The 15058-nt window shown below is 46.5% G+C and overlaps 1 protein-coding gene across 1 annotated transcript in view; it reads left to right on the top strand.

Annotated features, from left to right (window-relative positions):
• The window catches only part of LOC143281609 (calmodulin-like), a 33268-nt gene extending 23414 nt beyond the window's left edge, over window positions 1-9854 (top strand). Inside the window, exons 4-5 of the mRNA XM_076586855.1 lie at window positions 1773-2015; window positions 8269-9854. Of these exons, the coding sequence (XP_076442970.1) occupies window positions 1773-2015; window positions 8269-8294 (269 nt within the window). The 3' untranslated portion in view covers window positions 8295-9854. The remainder of the gene's footprint in view (window positions 1-1772; window positions 2016-8268) is intronic.
• The last annotated feature ends 5204 nt before the right edge of the window (window positions 9855-15058 follow it).

Below are 15058 nucleotides of genomic sequence, written 5' to 3' on the forward strand. Positions count from 1 at the left end.
ACCTCTGTGGGATGTGTGGTACAGTTTCAGTTTCAGTTTTCAGTTTCAGTAGCTCAAGGAGGCGTCACTGCGTTCGGACAAATCCATATACGCTACACCACATCTGCCAAGCGGATGCCTGACCAGCAGCGTAACCCAACGCGCTTAGTCAGGCCTTGAGAGGAAAAAAGTAAATAAATAATAGATAAATACATTAAAAAAAACTAAATAATAATATGTATAAGGCGCAAAAACTTGATGAAGTCAACTATAAGTGTACAAAAAAAAAATTAAATAAATAATAATAATAATAACAATTTAAAAAAATTAATAATAATAATAATTAATTATTTAATTAAATAATACAGAGAATAAGAAACCTGCTCATAACTGTGTTGCCTCTCTGTGTATCTCTGTTCCTGTCTGTGCCTCCACCCACACCCCCCACACACCCTCTCTGTGAGTGTGTGTGTGTGTGTCTGTCTGTCTGTCTGTCTCTCTTTCTGTCTCTCTCTGTCTCTCTCTCTGTCTCTCTCTCTCTCTCTCTCTCTGTCTCTCTCTCTAATTACAACTGTCGTACGTGGATTTGAAAACAATACGTGGCTGTTGCCATCCTCACTGCGCCCACGTGTGTGAATAAGAGGTGTCGTGTCTGGGGGAGGTTCTAAGGGCAGAAATCAGTCAGCTGTCATTTCCCTCACTCCACCAAAGTGTCACTGGTTGTCACTGACTGCGGTAAGCGCTTTAATAATAATAATAATAATAATAATGGTATTTATATAGCGCTGAATCTTGTGCAGAGACAAATCAAAGCGCTTTCGCACCAGTCATTCACACGCATGCATAACTCTAAAACTGTAGAAACTAAAGACAAGGAAGAGGCAGGCAAGGGAGGGCTATTTTGGGAAGAGGTGGGTTTTAAGGCCAGACTTGAAAGAGCTGAGTGTGGAGACTTGACGTGAGTTACTGACGCTGCTGGTCAGGCATCTGCTTGGCAGATGTGGTGTAGCGTATATGGACTGATACTGATACTGTGTTCGGTTAGAGGGGAGGGGATCAATGGCAGGAAGGAGAGGACGGGACCCCCCGCCTTGCAACACCCAGCCCTGGACACAGTGGGTATGAACTCACTGCGCCGATGGCCTAGAAAGGCGACGGGACCTTTATAACGTTAACCCTGTTTTTTGTTCTCACGCCCTAGGCAAAGGCATCAGAGCTGTGATGATGATAATGATAAAAATGATGATGATAATGACGATGGTAATAATAATGGTAATAATGAGGATGAGGATGAGGATGATAAAGTGTTTGGAGTCGTGACTGTGACTGTCCTTCTGCCCCCCCCCCCCCCCCATATTATTATTATTATAAGTATAATTATGATAATTGTAATAATAATGATGATAATAATGATAATGACAATAAAAATGATGATGATGATAATAATAATGATACTACTACTACTACTACTACTACTACTACTACTACTACTACCACTACCACTACCACTACTACTACTACTACTACTACTACTACTACTACTAATAATAATAATAATAATAATAATAATAATAATGTGATTTGAGTCGTTACTGCCCCCACCCCCCACACCCCACACCCCAGACCCCAGGGCAGAGGCATCTAAGCTAATGATAGTAATGACAATACTAATGAGAAATGATGGTGATGATAACGACGACGACGACGACGACGACGATGATGATGATACCAATGTGTCTTGAGACGTGACGCTGACTGCCCCCCCCCCACCCCCAACTGTTCCCCCCTTCCAGGCAAAGGCATCTTGGACTACGCGGAGTTCCTGAGGGTGATGAGGAGGCGGACCCTGGACGCGGAGACGACGGAGCAGCTGCAGGAGGCCTTCCGGGTGCTGGACAAGGACGGCGACGGGTACCTGACGGTGGGGGAGCTGAGGCAGGCCATGACCACCCGGGGTGACCGCATGAGTCAGGAGGAGGTCGAGGACATGATGCGTCAGCTGGACCTGCAGGGGCATGGCCGCGTCAGCTGTGAAGGTCAGTGGGTGGGGGCTGTGTGAATGGCGGTGATGATGATGATGATGATGATGATGATGATGATGATGATAACAGCAACAGCAGCAGTAATTGTTGAGGAAGACGGGGGGAAGCAGTAGAAGTAGTCAGTGGCGCTTTCAGGAGGAGGATGATGATGATGACAATAATGATGATGATGATCATGTTGGTGGGCTGTGTCAGCTGTGACGGCCAGTGGGGCTTTCAGGGTAATGATGGTGATGACAATAATGATGATGATGATGATGGGCTGTGTCAGCTGTGACGGCCAGTGGGGCTTTCAGGATAATGATGGTGATGACAATAATGATGATGTTGATGATGATGATGATGATGATGATGGGCTGTGTCAGCTGTGACGGTCAGTGGGGCTTTGTGAATGACGATGATGATGGTGACGATGATGTTGGTGGTGTCAAAAATGGTGATGATGATGATGGTGGTGGTGCCACGTGGTGTCAATGGTGATGATGATGATGGTGGTGTTAATGATGGTAATGATCCAGGGGATGGGCCTTGTCAGCTGTGACAGTCAGTGGGGCTTTCTGACTAATGACAATGAAGATGATTATAATGATGATGATGATGATTATAATAATGATGATGACGATGATGATGATGATGATTATAATGATGATGATGATGGTCATAATGATGATGATGATGATGATAACAGCAGCACCAAGAAGCGGTAGTAGTAGTAATAGTGGAAAAAGTAGAGCCATTAGAAGTAGTCATTTGGGCTTTCAGAGTGATGTTGACAATGACGACGATGATGATGATTGATAACAATGACGGTAGTTGATAATGATGGTGATGGTAATAACAGAAGCAGCAACAAGACAAGAAAGCAGTAACAGTCGTGGAAGAAGAGGTAGAAGCAGTAACAGTCGTGGAAGAAGAGGTAGAAGCAGCAGTAGTCGTGGAAGAAGAGGAAGAAGCAGTAGTAGTCGTGGAAGAAGAGGAAGAAGCAGCAGTAGTCGTGGAAGAAGAGGAAGAAGCAGTAGTAGTCGTGGAAGAAGAGGTAGAAGCAGTAACAGTCGTGGAAGAAGAGGTAGAAGCAGTAATAGTCGTGGAAGAAGAGGTAGAAGCAGCAGTAGTCGTGGAAGAAGAGGAAGAAGCAGTAGTAGTCGTGGAAGAAGCAGTGACAGGTTTGGAAGAAGACGAAGAAGCAGTGACAGGTTTGGAAGACGACGACGAAGCAGTAATAGTCGTGGAAGAAGAGGAAGAAGCAGCAGTAGTCGTGGAAGAAGAGGAAGAAGCAGTAGTAGTCGTGGAAGAAGCAGTGACAGGTTTGGAAGAAGACGAAGAAGCAGTGACAGGTTTGGAAGAAGAGGAAGAAGCAGCAGTAGTCGTGAAAGAAGAGGAAGAAGCAGCAGTAGTCGTGGAAGAAGAGGAAGAAGCAGCAGTAGTCGTGGAAGAAGAGGAAGAAGCAGTAGTAGTCGTGGAAGAAGAGGAAGAAGCAGCAGTAGTCGTGGAAGAAGAGGAAGAAGCAGTAGTAGTCGTGGAAGAAGAGGAAGAAGCAGCAGTAGTCGTGGAAGAAGAGGAAGAAGCAGTAGTAGTCGTGGAAGAAGAGGAAGAAGCAGTAGTAGTCGTGGAAGAAGCAGTGACAGGTTTGGAAGACGACGAAGAAGCAGTAACAGTCGTGGAAGAAGAGGAAGAAGCAGTAACAGTCGTGGAAGAAGAGGAAGAAGCAGTAGTAGTCGTGGAAGAAGAGGAAGAAGCAGTAGTAGTCGTGGAAGAAGAGGAAGAAGCAGTAACAGTCGTGGAAGAAGAGGAAGAAGCAGTAGTAGTCGTGGAAGAAGCAGTGACAGGTTTGGAAGAAGACGACGAAGCAGTAACAGTCGTGGAAGAAGAGGTAGAAGCAGTAGTAGTCGTGGCAGAAGAGGAAGAAGCAGTAGTAGTCGTGGAAGAAGCAGTGACAGGTTTGGAAGAAGCAGTGACAGGTTTGGAAGAAGCAGTGACAGGTTTGGAAGAAGACGAAGAAGCAGTAACAGTCGTGGAAGAAGAGGTAGAAGCAGTAGTAGTCGTGGCAGAAGAGGAAGAAGCAGTAGTAGTCGTGGAAGAAGCAGTGACAGGTTTGGAAGAAGCAGTGACAGGTTTGGAAGAAGCAGTGACAGGTTTGGAAGAAGACGAAGAAGCAGTAACAGTCGTGGAAGAAGAGGTAGAAGCAGTAGTAGTCGTGGAAGAAGCAGTGACAGGTTTGGAAGAAGCAGTGACAGGTTTGGAAGAAGACGAAGAAGCAGTAACAGTCGTGGAAGAAGAGGAAGAAGCAGTAGTAGTCGTGGAAGAAGACGAAGAAGCAGTAACAGTCGTGGAAGAAGAGGAAGAAGCAGTAGTAGTCGTGGAAGAAGACGAAGAAGCAGTAACAGTCGTGGAAGAAGAGGAAGAAGCAGTAACAGTCGAGGAAGAAGAGGAAGAAGCAGCAGTAACAGTCGAGGAAGAAGAGGAAGAAGCAGTAACAGTCGTGGAAGAAGAGGTAATATCAGTATCAGTATCAGTAGCTCAAGGAGGCGTCACTGCGTTCGGACAAATCCATATACGCTACACATCTGCCAAGTAGATGCCTGACCAGCAGCGTAACCCAACGCGCTTAGTCAGGCCTTGAGAAAATAAATAAATAAATAAAATAAAATAAAATAAAATGAAATAATTTATTTTTAATTTTAGATTAAAAAAAAAATGAACAAACAAATAAGAATGATAATAATAACAGTAAATGAAAATAAGATAGAATAAAAGGACAATAATGATTATAAATAAGCAAATAAATGCAAAACATGCACACACACATTCACACATACATAGAAGCAGCAGAAGACGAAGAAGGAAGAGAAGGAGAGGAAGAAGTAGTATTTGTGAAGCAGGAATGGTTGTGGTAGAAGTGGTGGTTGCATTGGTGGTGGTGGTGATGGTTATGGTTATAGTAACAGGAGTGGAAGAGGTAGTAGTAGTAAGTAGTAGTAGTAGTAGATGTGTTCGTACAGCACTGAATGTGGAGAGGTGGCTCAGTGGTAAGGCGTCCCTCGCAGGAAGCGAGAGACTCTGAGGGCACAGGGATCGATTCCCACACTGGCTGGCCATCACTGATTTTCTTGCCCTCCACGGGACCTTTGAGTGGCGGTGTGGACACTTGTCATTCTCGGATGAGATGATAAACCGAGGAGGAAATATGTTTAATGTCCCGTCACACACACATATTGGTGATTGAAGACATTTTGTTAAAGTATTTATGAATACATTTGAGTATTATCGGTTTGAAGGGGTGGAAGATGTGAATGAATGGAGGGTTGGGGAAAACTGGGCAAATGAGGGTGAAATGTGGGTGAAATTTGAAAAAAAAAAGAAAAAAATTCTGAATACAATTACAGGAAATTACTTAAAGGACTTCGTAAAAGAGAATGATAAACCGAGGTCTCGTGTGCAGCATGCACTTCACCCCTCGTAAAATGACCCACGGCAAAAAAAAAAAGGGTTGCTCCTGGCAGAATTCTGTGGAAATATCTACTTTGATAGTAAAACATGTACACTTCGCGGATAGAAAAAAACACTAAAATAAAAGTGGCGCCGCACTGTGGCAGCACGCTCTCCCCGGGGAGAGAGCCACCCGAATTTCAAACAGAAATGTGTTGAGGCAACAACAACAACAACAACAAAAAGAAGTACAGGACAAAAGAATCTTGTGCAGAAAGAAACGAATCAATGTGCTTGCGCACCGGTCATTAACGTGAATGCTTTAATTTAACTCTTGATTCTGTGAGATGAAAGACGATTATGAATTATTGTGCACAGAAAGCTGTAGACATTGTTGATCGGAAAAAAAGGTGGGGTGGGGACTTCTTAGGAAAGAGGTGTTTTTAATAAGACCAGACAGAAAAGAGCCGAGTGCAGAGATTTGACGAAGCGAGAGAGAGAGTGGGAAGGTGTGGTAAGATGTCAAAAGAAAGAACATGGAGAAACAGATTATCCACCATCTCGGTACTACAGCACCAGACGGCCTCAACATCAAGGACAAAACCAAATCACAGCTTCCCTCGTCCCCACCCTGCCCATTTCCCCCTTCCCTCCCCTCCCCCTCTTTTTCAAACTCTCCCCCCGTCCCCCTTTCCTCTCACTGTCTAGATTCTCTCTCACTTCCTTCACCCATCCACCTTTTCCAACCAGCAGTGAACTGTTCTCAAGACAAGTGAATATTATTCAACAGCCAGAAAACTGCACTTGTGACTGCTGCTATCTTCAGTTGCTTTGAAGACTCTACGAGTCGAAGCACACAACTTCTCCTCTCCCAAGTGGGTTCAAAGTTTTTTCCTCTTGGTTTTGTATCCTGTCAAAAGATCGAGTTAAAACAGGATTACTGCTGGCCCTTCTGGAAAACTAGTTTGTTTTTTTTCAAAAGTGTAAAAGCTGACAAAAAGATGATCGGGATAAAAGTTATTGACAAGTGTTTTCCTGTTTCACTCACTTCATGGGTCAAGTGGTTGAGAAACGATGCAGAGAAGGCAAGAGAAGTTGTGGAGAACAGTTTTGTGCGGCCACTTGTGCGGCTTGGCGTTCACAGGGGGTGTATACATACAGTTCGTCTGGGTATGGGCGACAAAAGATGTCAAAAGTAAAACTTGCCTGTTCTCTGATGTTAAGACCTTTTGGCTGAGTACAGCCAAGTTTGTTGATGATACGGGACTCCTCCATGAACGTTTGTGTGTGTGTGTGTGTGTGTGTGAAATCACAGTGCTGTTTCGCCGAACTGTTCATTTTTTTGCACGAGAGAGATTCTGTTGCGGATTGATGTATTAGTTTCCGCTGTAACACTGTTGCGGTGTTGTGCAAATCGTCCACGGAGTGTTCGATAAGTTTCCCCAACACGTGGCTTTGAACACAAACTGCTACTGATAAAAACCTCAGAAATATACGATCCGAGCTCAGGTACAAAGTTCCCCAGGTTCCACGCACTACTCACTGCTCTGGAAAGATTGACTGAATTCTCAAAATATTTTGATAAATGATTTTCCCAAACATCACACAGTGTTCAAGGTAGAAAGGCTGTCATGGAGATAGCCATTTGAGGAGTGCAATTGTTATTATGTTTACAGGAAGGTTAAAACTGGATTTTGTCGAGAAAACTATATCGTAATTCTTGATAATTGTATTTACGTAATTGTCCCATTATGAATGTATTTATAATGCCCAAGACATAATATAATTCAAAATAGCCTTATATTTTGAAAATATCCAGCAACCAGTGTAATATATATATTTGGTCCTGGACAGAACATACCACAATGTCTGTCTGAATTTTTAAAAATTTGGAAAAATAGAAAATATATAATTACATAAACCGCTGTAAAAGGAAGTAGGCCTATAACAGAATACACTTTTATTATACATTTATTTCAAATTTCAGTGTCACCATGGTCTATGATTACCTCTTTTTTTTCCTTTTTTTTCATAGCGATTAGTTGTTTCATTTTCCACACCTTGAAAGTGGCAAAATGATTAATACTGGTATTAGTAAAAGACATTCTCGGCAGTTCCGACCTTTCCTTGTGACTCGGAAGAAAGATCGAGGTTGATGAAATATAAAACGTTTTCGACTGGCTTGACCATTTTGCGTATTAAAAAAATATATATATATATATAAAGGAAAGTAGTCTCGTGCCAGGTACATTGTGGGTGGTCTGAGGGCCCAGGAAGCAGCGAGAGAAAGCAAGACGAATGATTTCTGACCCATGGAAGCGATGGGCGGACTATCAGTACGCTGCCATACACTGACCCTGACGTATAGTTCAGTGCAGGTGTGTAGCACTCCTGTTCAGATTACATCTTTCCGCCTCAAGTGATTGTAGCCCCCCACGCCACCCCCAACCCCCTCCCAAAAAAAAAGAAAAGTCAAGGAGGAGGTGATTGTGGGACGGAGAGGGGGAGGGGAGGGGGGCTTGGGAGTCTGTTAAATGTGGATGCTTGCGAATGCACGTTGGTTTGTGTACGCGTGTGTGTGTGTGAGGAGGAAAGTGCGTAGTATGTGTTCTTTATGTTGATATGAAATACGCGCGAGTGTTTCTGTATTTCGCGGCGTGTGTGCATGCTATGTGGGAAATCCCATTCATTTGATGTGTGGGGAGGGTGGGGTCGGGGGAGCGGGGGGAGGGGGGGGGGGGGGGGGGGGGGGAAGTGCATACCCCAGTGCCATTGTGTTCGTGGTGCAGTGACCTGCGGCTGTGTTTGTTTCTGGCGGCAGACTTCGTGAAGATCGTGACGTCATGAGGACCCTGGAGGAACCGCCGGCCTGACCGCCTTGTGGTGACACCGACACCCTGATACTGGACATTGGCCTTCCTCCGCTGTCAGCGTCTGGACACGCCGGGACTCACGTGCGCGCATGCACGCACGCGCTCCTCGTCTCTTAACTCTTTTTGTCATTCTCTCCCTCTCTTACACTGTCTCATGCACTTCCTTACACGCTCACTCACGCTCTCTGTTTCTGTCTTTCATCCACTCTTTCATTCACGCTGTCCCTCTCTCTCACATAATCTTTCATTCTCAATCACTTGCATTTACTCAGTTTGCACGTTCGTTCTCTCTCTCTCTTCCACCCTTTTAATCTCGCCTCTCTTGCTCTCACTCATTTACACTGCCTATCGGGTTTGTTTGTTTGTTTGTTTGTTTTTATCTTTCCGTTCCCCCCCCCCCCCTCATCCTCTCTCTCATTGTCATGGACAAAGTCAAACGCACCTTAATAATCATTCATTTATTTTCACTCTTTGTCATGTGTCAGAGATTTCTCCTCCATCACCGCCTTTTTTTTTCTTCTTTTTTTTTTTTCTTTTGCCAGTCTCTCTGCTCGGTTCAGTCAGTGATGGCGGTGCAACGAAACATGATACTGTGCGACACACAACTCGAGCTTCGAAGACAAGTGTGAGTGAGGATGTTCACAGGATGTTCACAGGATGCTGCGGCGAGTGGAGTAGAGTGGTGTGATGCGGAGGTGCATGAGGACGCGTGGGTAACGGCATGGTGCCCCCTCCGTGGACTCTGGCTGTCCGCGCACCTGTCCGCACCATTCAGGGTTCAGTGAGACGGCTGGGCTGTGATCATGTCAACGTCGTTGTCTGTTCCTCCACTCCCTTCCGTTTGTCTTTCTCCATGTGCAATTGGGTTTTTTTTTTAGGGGGTTGGGGGTCTTTTTTTTCGTCGTGTTGATAGAAACATCTTCATTCTCCTTTACAGGGCTTTGGGGATGGGACACGGACTGGGTGTATTTTTGGTATTTGCAATGAGATTGTATCGTCGATGTGTGTGCGTGTGTTTTTTTTGTTGTTTTTTTTATAGTCATGATTTTCTTCAGACACGCTTATGTCCATCTCTTCCCGACCTGACTTTGACACCTAACTGGATATCAGTAACGAGCAAAAGAGAAACTGAAATGGATGCAAGGAAGGAAGATAAAAAGGAAGCTGATATTTGTGTTGGGGGGAGGGGGAGGTAAGGCAGAGATGAACATAAACGTGCATGGAACAGGCACAATAACCTCATTGCAAATATTTTACCAGACCACAGTGGCGTTTCTCTTAACACTCTTGTTTTACATGTTCTTTGCACACGGGACCTCGGTTTACTGTTTCATTCGAAAGACTAGCGTCCACACCAAATTCGAGTGCAGAGAAAGGACATAAGAAAAATGCGTCATTCGAACCTGATGTGTGTGGAGGTTGAGAAGGTTCCAGGGAGGGGGCGGGAAGGGGTTCTCGGTAATTCTGTCCATGTTTTTAGTCCACTTTTAACAGTAATTTTACTTTATTCTTCGTGAGAAGGAATGGAAATGTCATGCATGTTGTTTTACCTTTGTTGAAGGAGCGGGTGGGGCAGGGGAGACTTCGGGGTGGGGCAGGGGAGACTTCGGGGTGGGGCAGGGGAGACTTCGGGGTGGGGCACGGGAGACTTCGGGGTGGGGCAGGGGAGACTTCGGGGTGGGGCAGGGGAGACTAAGGGGTGGGGCAGGGGAGACATCGGAGTGGGGCAGAGGAGACTAAGGGGTGGGCCAGGGGAGACTTCGGGGTGGGGCAGGGGAGACTAAGGGCAGGGGAGACTAAGGGGTGGGGCAGGGGAGACTAAGGGGTGGGGCAGGGGAGAATAAGGGCAGGGGAGACTAAGGGCAGGGGAAACTTCGGGGTGGGCCAGGGGAGACTTCGGGGTGGGGCAGGGGAGACTTCGGGGTGGGGCAGGGGAGACTAAGGGCAGGGGAAACTTCGGGGTGGGCCAGGGGAGACTAAGGGGTGGGAGAATAAGGGGTAGGGCAGGTGAGACTAAGGGGGGGGGCGGGGGCAGGGGAGACTAAGGGGCGGGCGGAAGAGCTCTGGGCTCAGCGGCATGAGTGGTCTTTGCAGCGCCAAGTTTGCGTAGAGTTAAGAATTTCCTTATTCTATGGAATCGGCGTGACTTTGGAAAATTCCAAAATAGCATTAAGAATTTTCCAAAGTCTACGCTAATTCCACAGTATAAAGACAATTCTTAACGCTAAGCAACTTACCGCTGCTATGACCGCTCGTGCGACCAAGCCCTAATTCCAGGCTCTTTCGCCCTGCCTGAAGGACATGTTTTAAATGGCAGTGCAGTCTTTGTAACATTTCCATTTGTTCTCGTGTTCATAACTGCAGTTTTTGTCATCCACATAATGTAAGATGAATAACAACTGCTTCTTCCAAGAGGGAAAAATAAACAAAATGCTGAGATGGATGTGGAGTGTTTGTTAATTTAAGTCAGAAAAAAAAATACTAGGGGGAGGAAGGAGCGATTCATAAAGTTGGAATTGGTTATTTGCATCGGTCATTCCTCCCCTTTTTTAAAATAAATAGCACAAAAAAATTAACAATTGTTCATCATTTATTTATCAAATTGAATCATTAAAATGACAAAAAACATCAGAATCTCTTAAACATTTGATTTTTTTTTTTTTTTGGGGGGGGAGGCCATCTCTATAAATGCACTAAGTCCAACTTTGTGATTTGGCCGTTCCTCCCCCCGAGTAAATCAATTTTAAACCCTACCAAGTCCATCACTGAAGGGCCTCCAGGAAGAGCAAGTGAACGACCCAGTGGCCCCCATCCTCCCGTCACTCTGTGATCTCACCAACACCAGATGAGGACCACTTAATCGTCCAGTTTGAAGGACAACATTTGACCAACCGACCCTCCAACATGATGTCCACTTTTCAAACACGGAACCAGCACCATGCCAGCAGGCAATGAAGGGGGAAAATGAAGGGGGTAGCAGGATACAGGTCCCGAGTGGAAAGTGCACCAACTTGAAAACGTGCGCGCCTGTCGAGGGTCTCCCTCTCCCTTCCTTCCTCCGCTACACGCGTGTCGAGGGTCTCTCTCTCCCCCTTCCTCCGCTACATACGTGTCGAAAGTCTCCCCCTTCCTCCACTACACGCGTGTCGAGGGTCTCTCTCTCCCCCTTCCTCCGCTACACGCGTGTCGAGGGTCTCTCTCCCCCTTCCTCCGCTACACGCGTGTCGAGGGTCTCTCTCTCTCCCCCTTCCTCCGCTACACACGTGTCGAGGGTCTCTCCCTTCCTCCGCTACACGCGTGTCGAGGGTCTCTCTCCCTTCCTCCGCTACACGCGTGTCGAGGGTCTCTCTCTCCCCCTTCCTCCGCTACACACGCGTCGGCGGTCGGTCTCTCCCTTCCTCCGCTACACGCGTGTCGAGGGTCTCTCTCCCCCTTCCTCCGCTACACGCGTGACGAGGGTCTCTCCCTTCCTCCGCTACACGCGTGACGAGGGTCTCTCCCTTCCTCCGCTACACACGTGTCGAGGGTCTCTCTCCCCCTTCCTCCGCTACACGCGTGTCGAGGGTCTCTCTCTCTTCCTCCGCTACACACGTGTCGAGGGTCTCTCTCTCCCCCTTCCTCCGCTACACGCGTGTCGAGGGTCTCCCTCTTCCTCCGCTACACACGTGTCGAGGGTCTCTCTCTCCCCCTTCCTCCGCTACACACGTGTCGAGGGTCTCTCTCTCTCCCTTCCTCCGCTACACGCGCGTGTCGAGAATTGTTAAAACGCTCATCTGTCAATACAGAGTCCGTGTGGGCCTGGGTTCGAATCCTGCTCTCGCCCTCTCCCAAGTTTGGAAAATCGAATTGCAGCACACACTTGGCGCACTGAAAAGAGAACCTGCAGCAACAAGAGTGCTGTCCTCTGGCAAACTGATGCTGAATAAAACTGAGTCCTCTCTGACAGGTACACAGCACTGTATGCATGCATGCACCAGAGGCCTGACAAAACACTGGATGGTATCACACCGGGCCACGTCTTCACATTTTTGTCTTCAACCTCCATGTGGAAAAAGTAGCCTACTCTTCAAGTTTTTTTTTTTTTTTTTTTTTTTTTTTTTTTTAAGGAAACCAGTGTTCCGTAAATGAAAAGCGATTGACAGTGAAAGATCAACATGAACTGACAGATGACAGCCACTGAATCTTCCAGTCTCAGTGCCATGTACCTTTTTCCCTCACTACAAGACGGCTGCTCCAGGGCATGCAGTGCAAGCCTCTCACAGGAGTTATTCCGATTCGCCTGTTCCAATTTCGCCTATTCTCGATTCGCCTAACACTGAATTGGTGATCCCAATACGCCTATTCTCAGTTCGCCCTCCAAACGACATCACTTCCTCTTTTATTATGGAAAAAAAAAATAGCGATAAAAGCCAAACCACAATGCACACACACACACATGTTGGGTAGGTAAGCCTAATTACGAACAGTTCATTTACCGCCCCTACCGCCCCACTTCGAAGCGTTCTCACCACACATTTCACAATTTAATGTCTGCTTCGACCTTAATGAAGCTTCATTTCCAAGAACCAACCAAGCATCTGCTATTTCTGGTTATATCCGCTCTCTCCTCTTCACGCACCACTGCCAACCACGTTCACAACCGTGCTCTACAGTCCTCAAATCAAGGGAAGCAAGCATGACTCGTCATTCGCCTGTAGTTGGACTTGAACTTCGACATAGCTGATTTGACTGGACATATTGAAAAAATTATGCATTACCAGCGCTGGGATAATTTAAGAAAGCAAGTAGGTGACAGCCCCGCTTTGACAGGAATCTGCAAATGTGGAGCGATGGCCTAGAGGAAACGCGTCCGCCTAGGACTGAAGCAGGAGAATCTGAGCGCGCTATTTCGAATCACGGCTCAGCCGCCGATATTTTCTCCCCATCCACTAGACCTTGATTGGTGGTCTGGACGCTAGTCATTCGGAAGAGACGATAAACCCAGGACGAAAAGAACCCACGGCAACAAAAGGGTTGTTCCTGGCAAAATTCTGTAGAAAAATCCACTTCGATAAGAAAAACAAATAAAACTGCACGCAGGAAAAAACACACAAAAAATAGGTGGCGCTGAAGTGTAGCGACGCGCATCTCTGGGGAGAGCAGCCCGAATTTCACACAGAGAAATCTGTTGTGATAGAAGGAAATACAAATACAAAAACAAAATAGTGTCGTTTTCAACTAGACCACAGGGTATTTTGACGCGAGTGTATTTGGGAACGATGTGGCACAGTCAATGAGCGCTCTCAAAAGCGTGTGTTGGTGTGTGGTGTGGGATGTGTGGTGTGGTGAGGTTGTGTGTTTTAAATGTGTGTTTGTATGTGCGTGTGCATGAGTGATCAAAACCAACAATACAACAGACCGATGCGATTTTCCAATGATATGCTATGTCCAGTGGGCGGGCCAACTTCCAGGAACAAACGGCACTGACCGGTACACTATACACCCCTCAACAACCACACCAACAACAGGCCCCTATGTGAAGGTGGAACTGTGATGACTGCCAGAAAATGTGTGCAACACAATCATCGGAATCGTCTTCTACCGGGGGGTGGGGGTGGCGGGGGGTCATCTGTCCACATGACGGAGGTCTGGCTGCTTCCCATTGTGAACTGGGTCACAGCTGCTGGGGTCTATTCCATTCTGATGCGTCTCCTCATGGGGGTTTCATTGTGTACTTAAATTCTGCACAGCAAAATAGATCAAATAATTCAACGATGCAATTGACGAAAATATATTTTATTCGGTAGATAAAAACACTATTTGTTTTAGTAAAAACACTGTATATTTTGATACACACACACACACACACACACACACACACACACAGTGAGGCACCCGTCTGTTCACCTCTGTGGGTAACGGGTTTTATGTTATATATGTGTGTGTGGGTGTGGTGTGTGTGTGTGTGTGTGTGTGTGTGTGTGTGTGTGGTGTGGTGTGGGTGTGTGGGTGTGAATGTGTGTGTGTGTGGGTGTGTGTGTGGGTGTGAATGTGGGTGTGTGGTGTGGGCGTGTGTGTGGTATGTGGTGTGTGTGTGTGTGTGTGTGTGTGTGTGTGTGTGTGGTGTGGTGTGTGTGTGTCTGGTCAGTGGTGAATGGTCAGTGTAGTGATTGGTCAGATGACAAATTACGGGGAATGCCAAGAGTAAGAGAAAAAAAAAGACAGAAAGAAAGGAAAGCAGAAACCACAACAGAAGACCAACGGGAACTGTCCCCTGCGAGTTCACATCGACCCATCACCACTTGTCTGGAACCCAAGGCAGACCATTCCGCTGAACTGTGTGATGCCGCCAGAAACACAAACTGGCGTGTCCAGAATTACCTGCTGAGAACTGTGTTGTGGCACGGGCAGCTCGTGGAGCGGAGTGGAGCTGGCCTCGATAACAGGTGACACTGTTCTTCCTTCAGTCACTTCTGCGTTCAGCAAGTCCACTGAGGTCAGCCTGGTCACTGGTGTGAGGGTGGCTGCTCTCTCTGACAGTTCCAGTTCAAAGTTCTGCCCAATAGTTGTATACAACAAGCTTGATAATAGTACTACTACTACGGATATGAATGAATCACCGATTATTATGTAGGGCACAATCGTGCACGATACAGATGAATGTACACACTCTTCCCACAGAAGCGATCCACACCCACACAGAGCCCGTAACATTTCTAGGTGGAATACTTGGCTTAGGAAATGACATTAATAATAACA

The sequence above is a fragment of the Babylonia areolata genome, chromosome 4 (genome assembly GCF_041734735.1).
Source record: "Babylonia areolata isolate BAREFJ2019XMU chromosome 4, ASM4173473v1, whole genome shotgun sequence".
NCBI classification, from domain to species: Eukaryota; Metazoa; Mollusca; class Gastropoda; order Neogastropoda; family Buccinidae; genus Babylonia; species Babylonia areolata.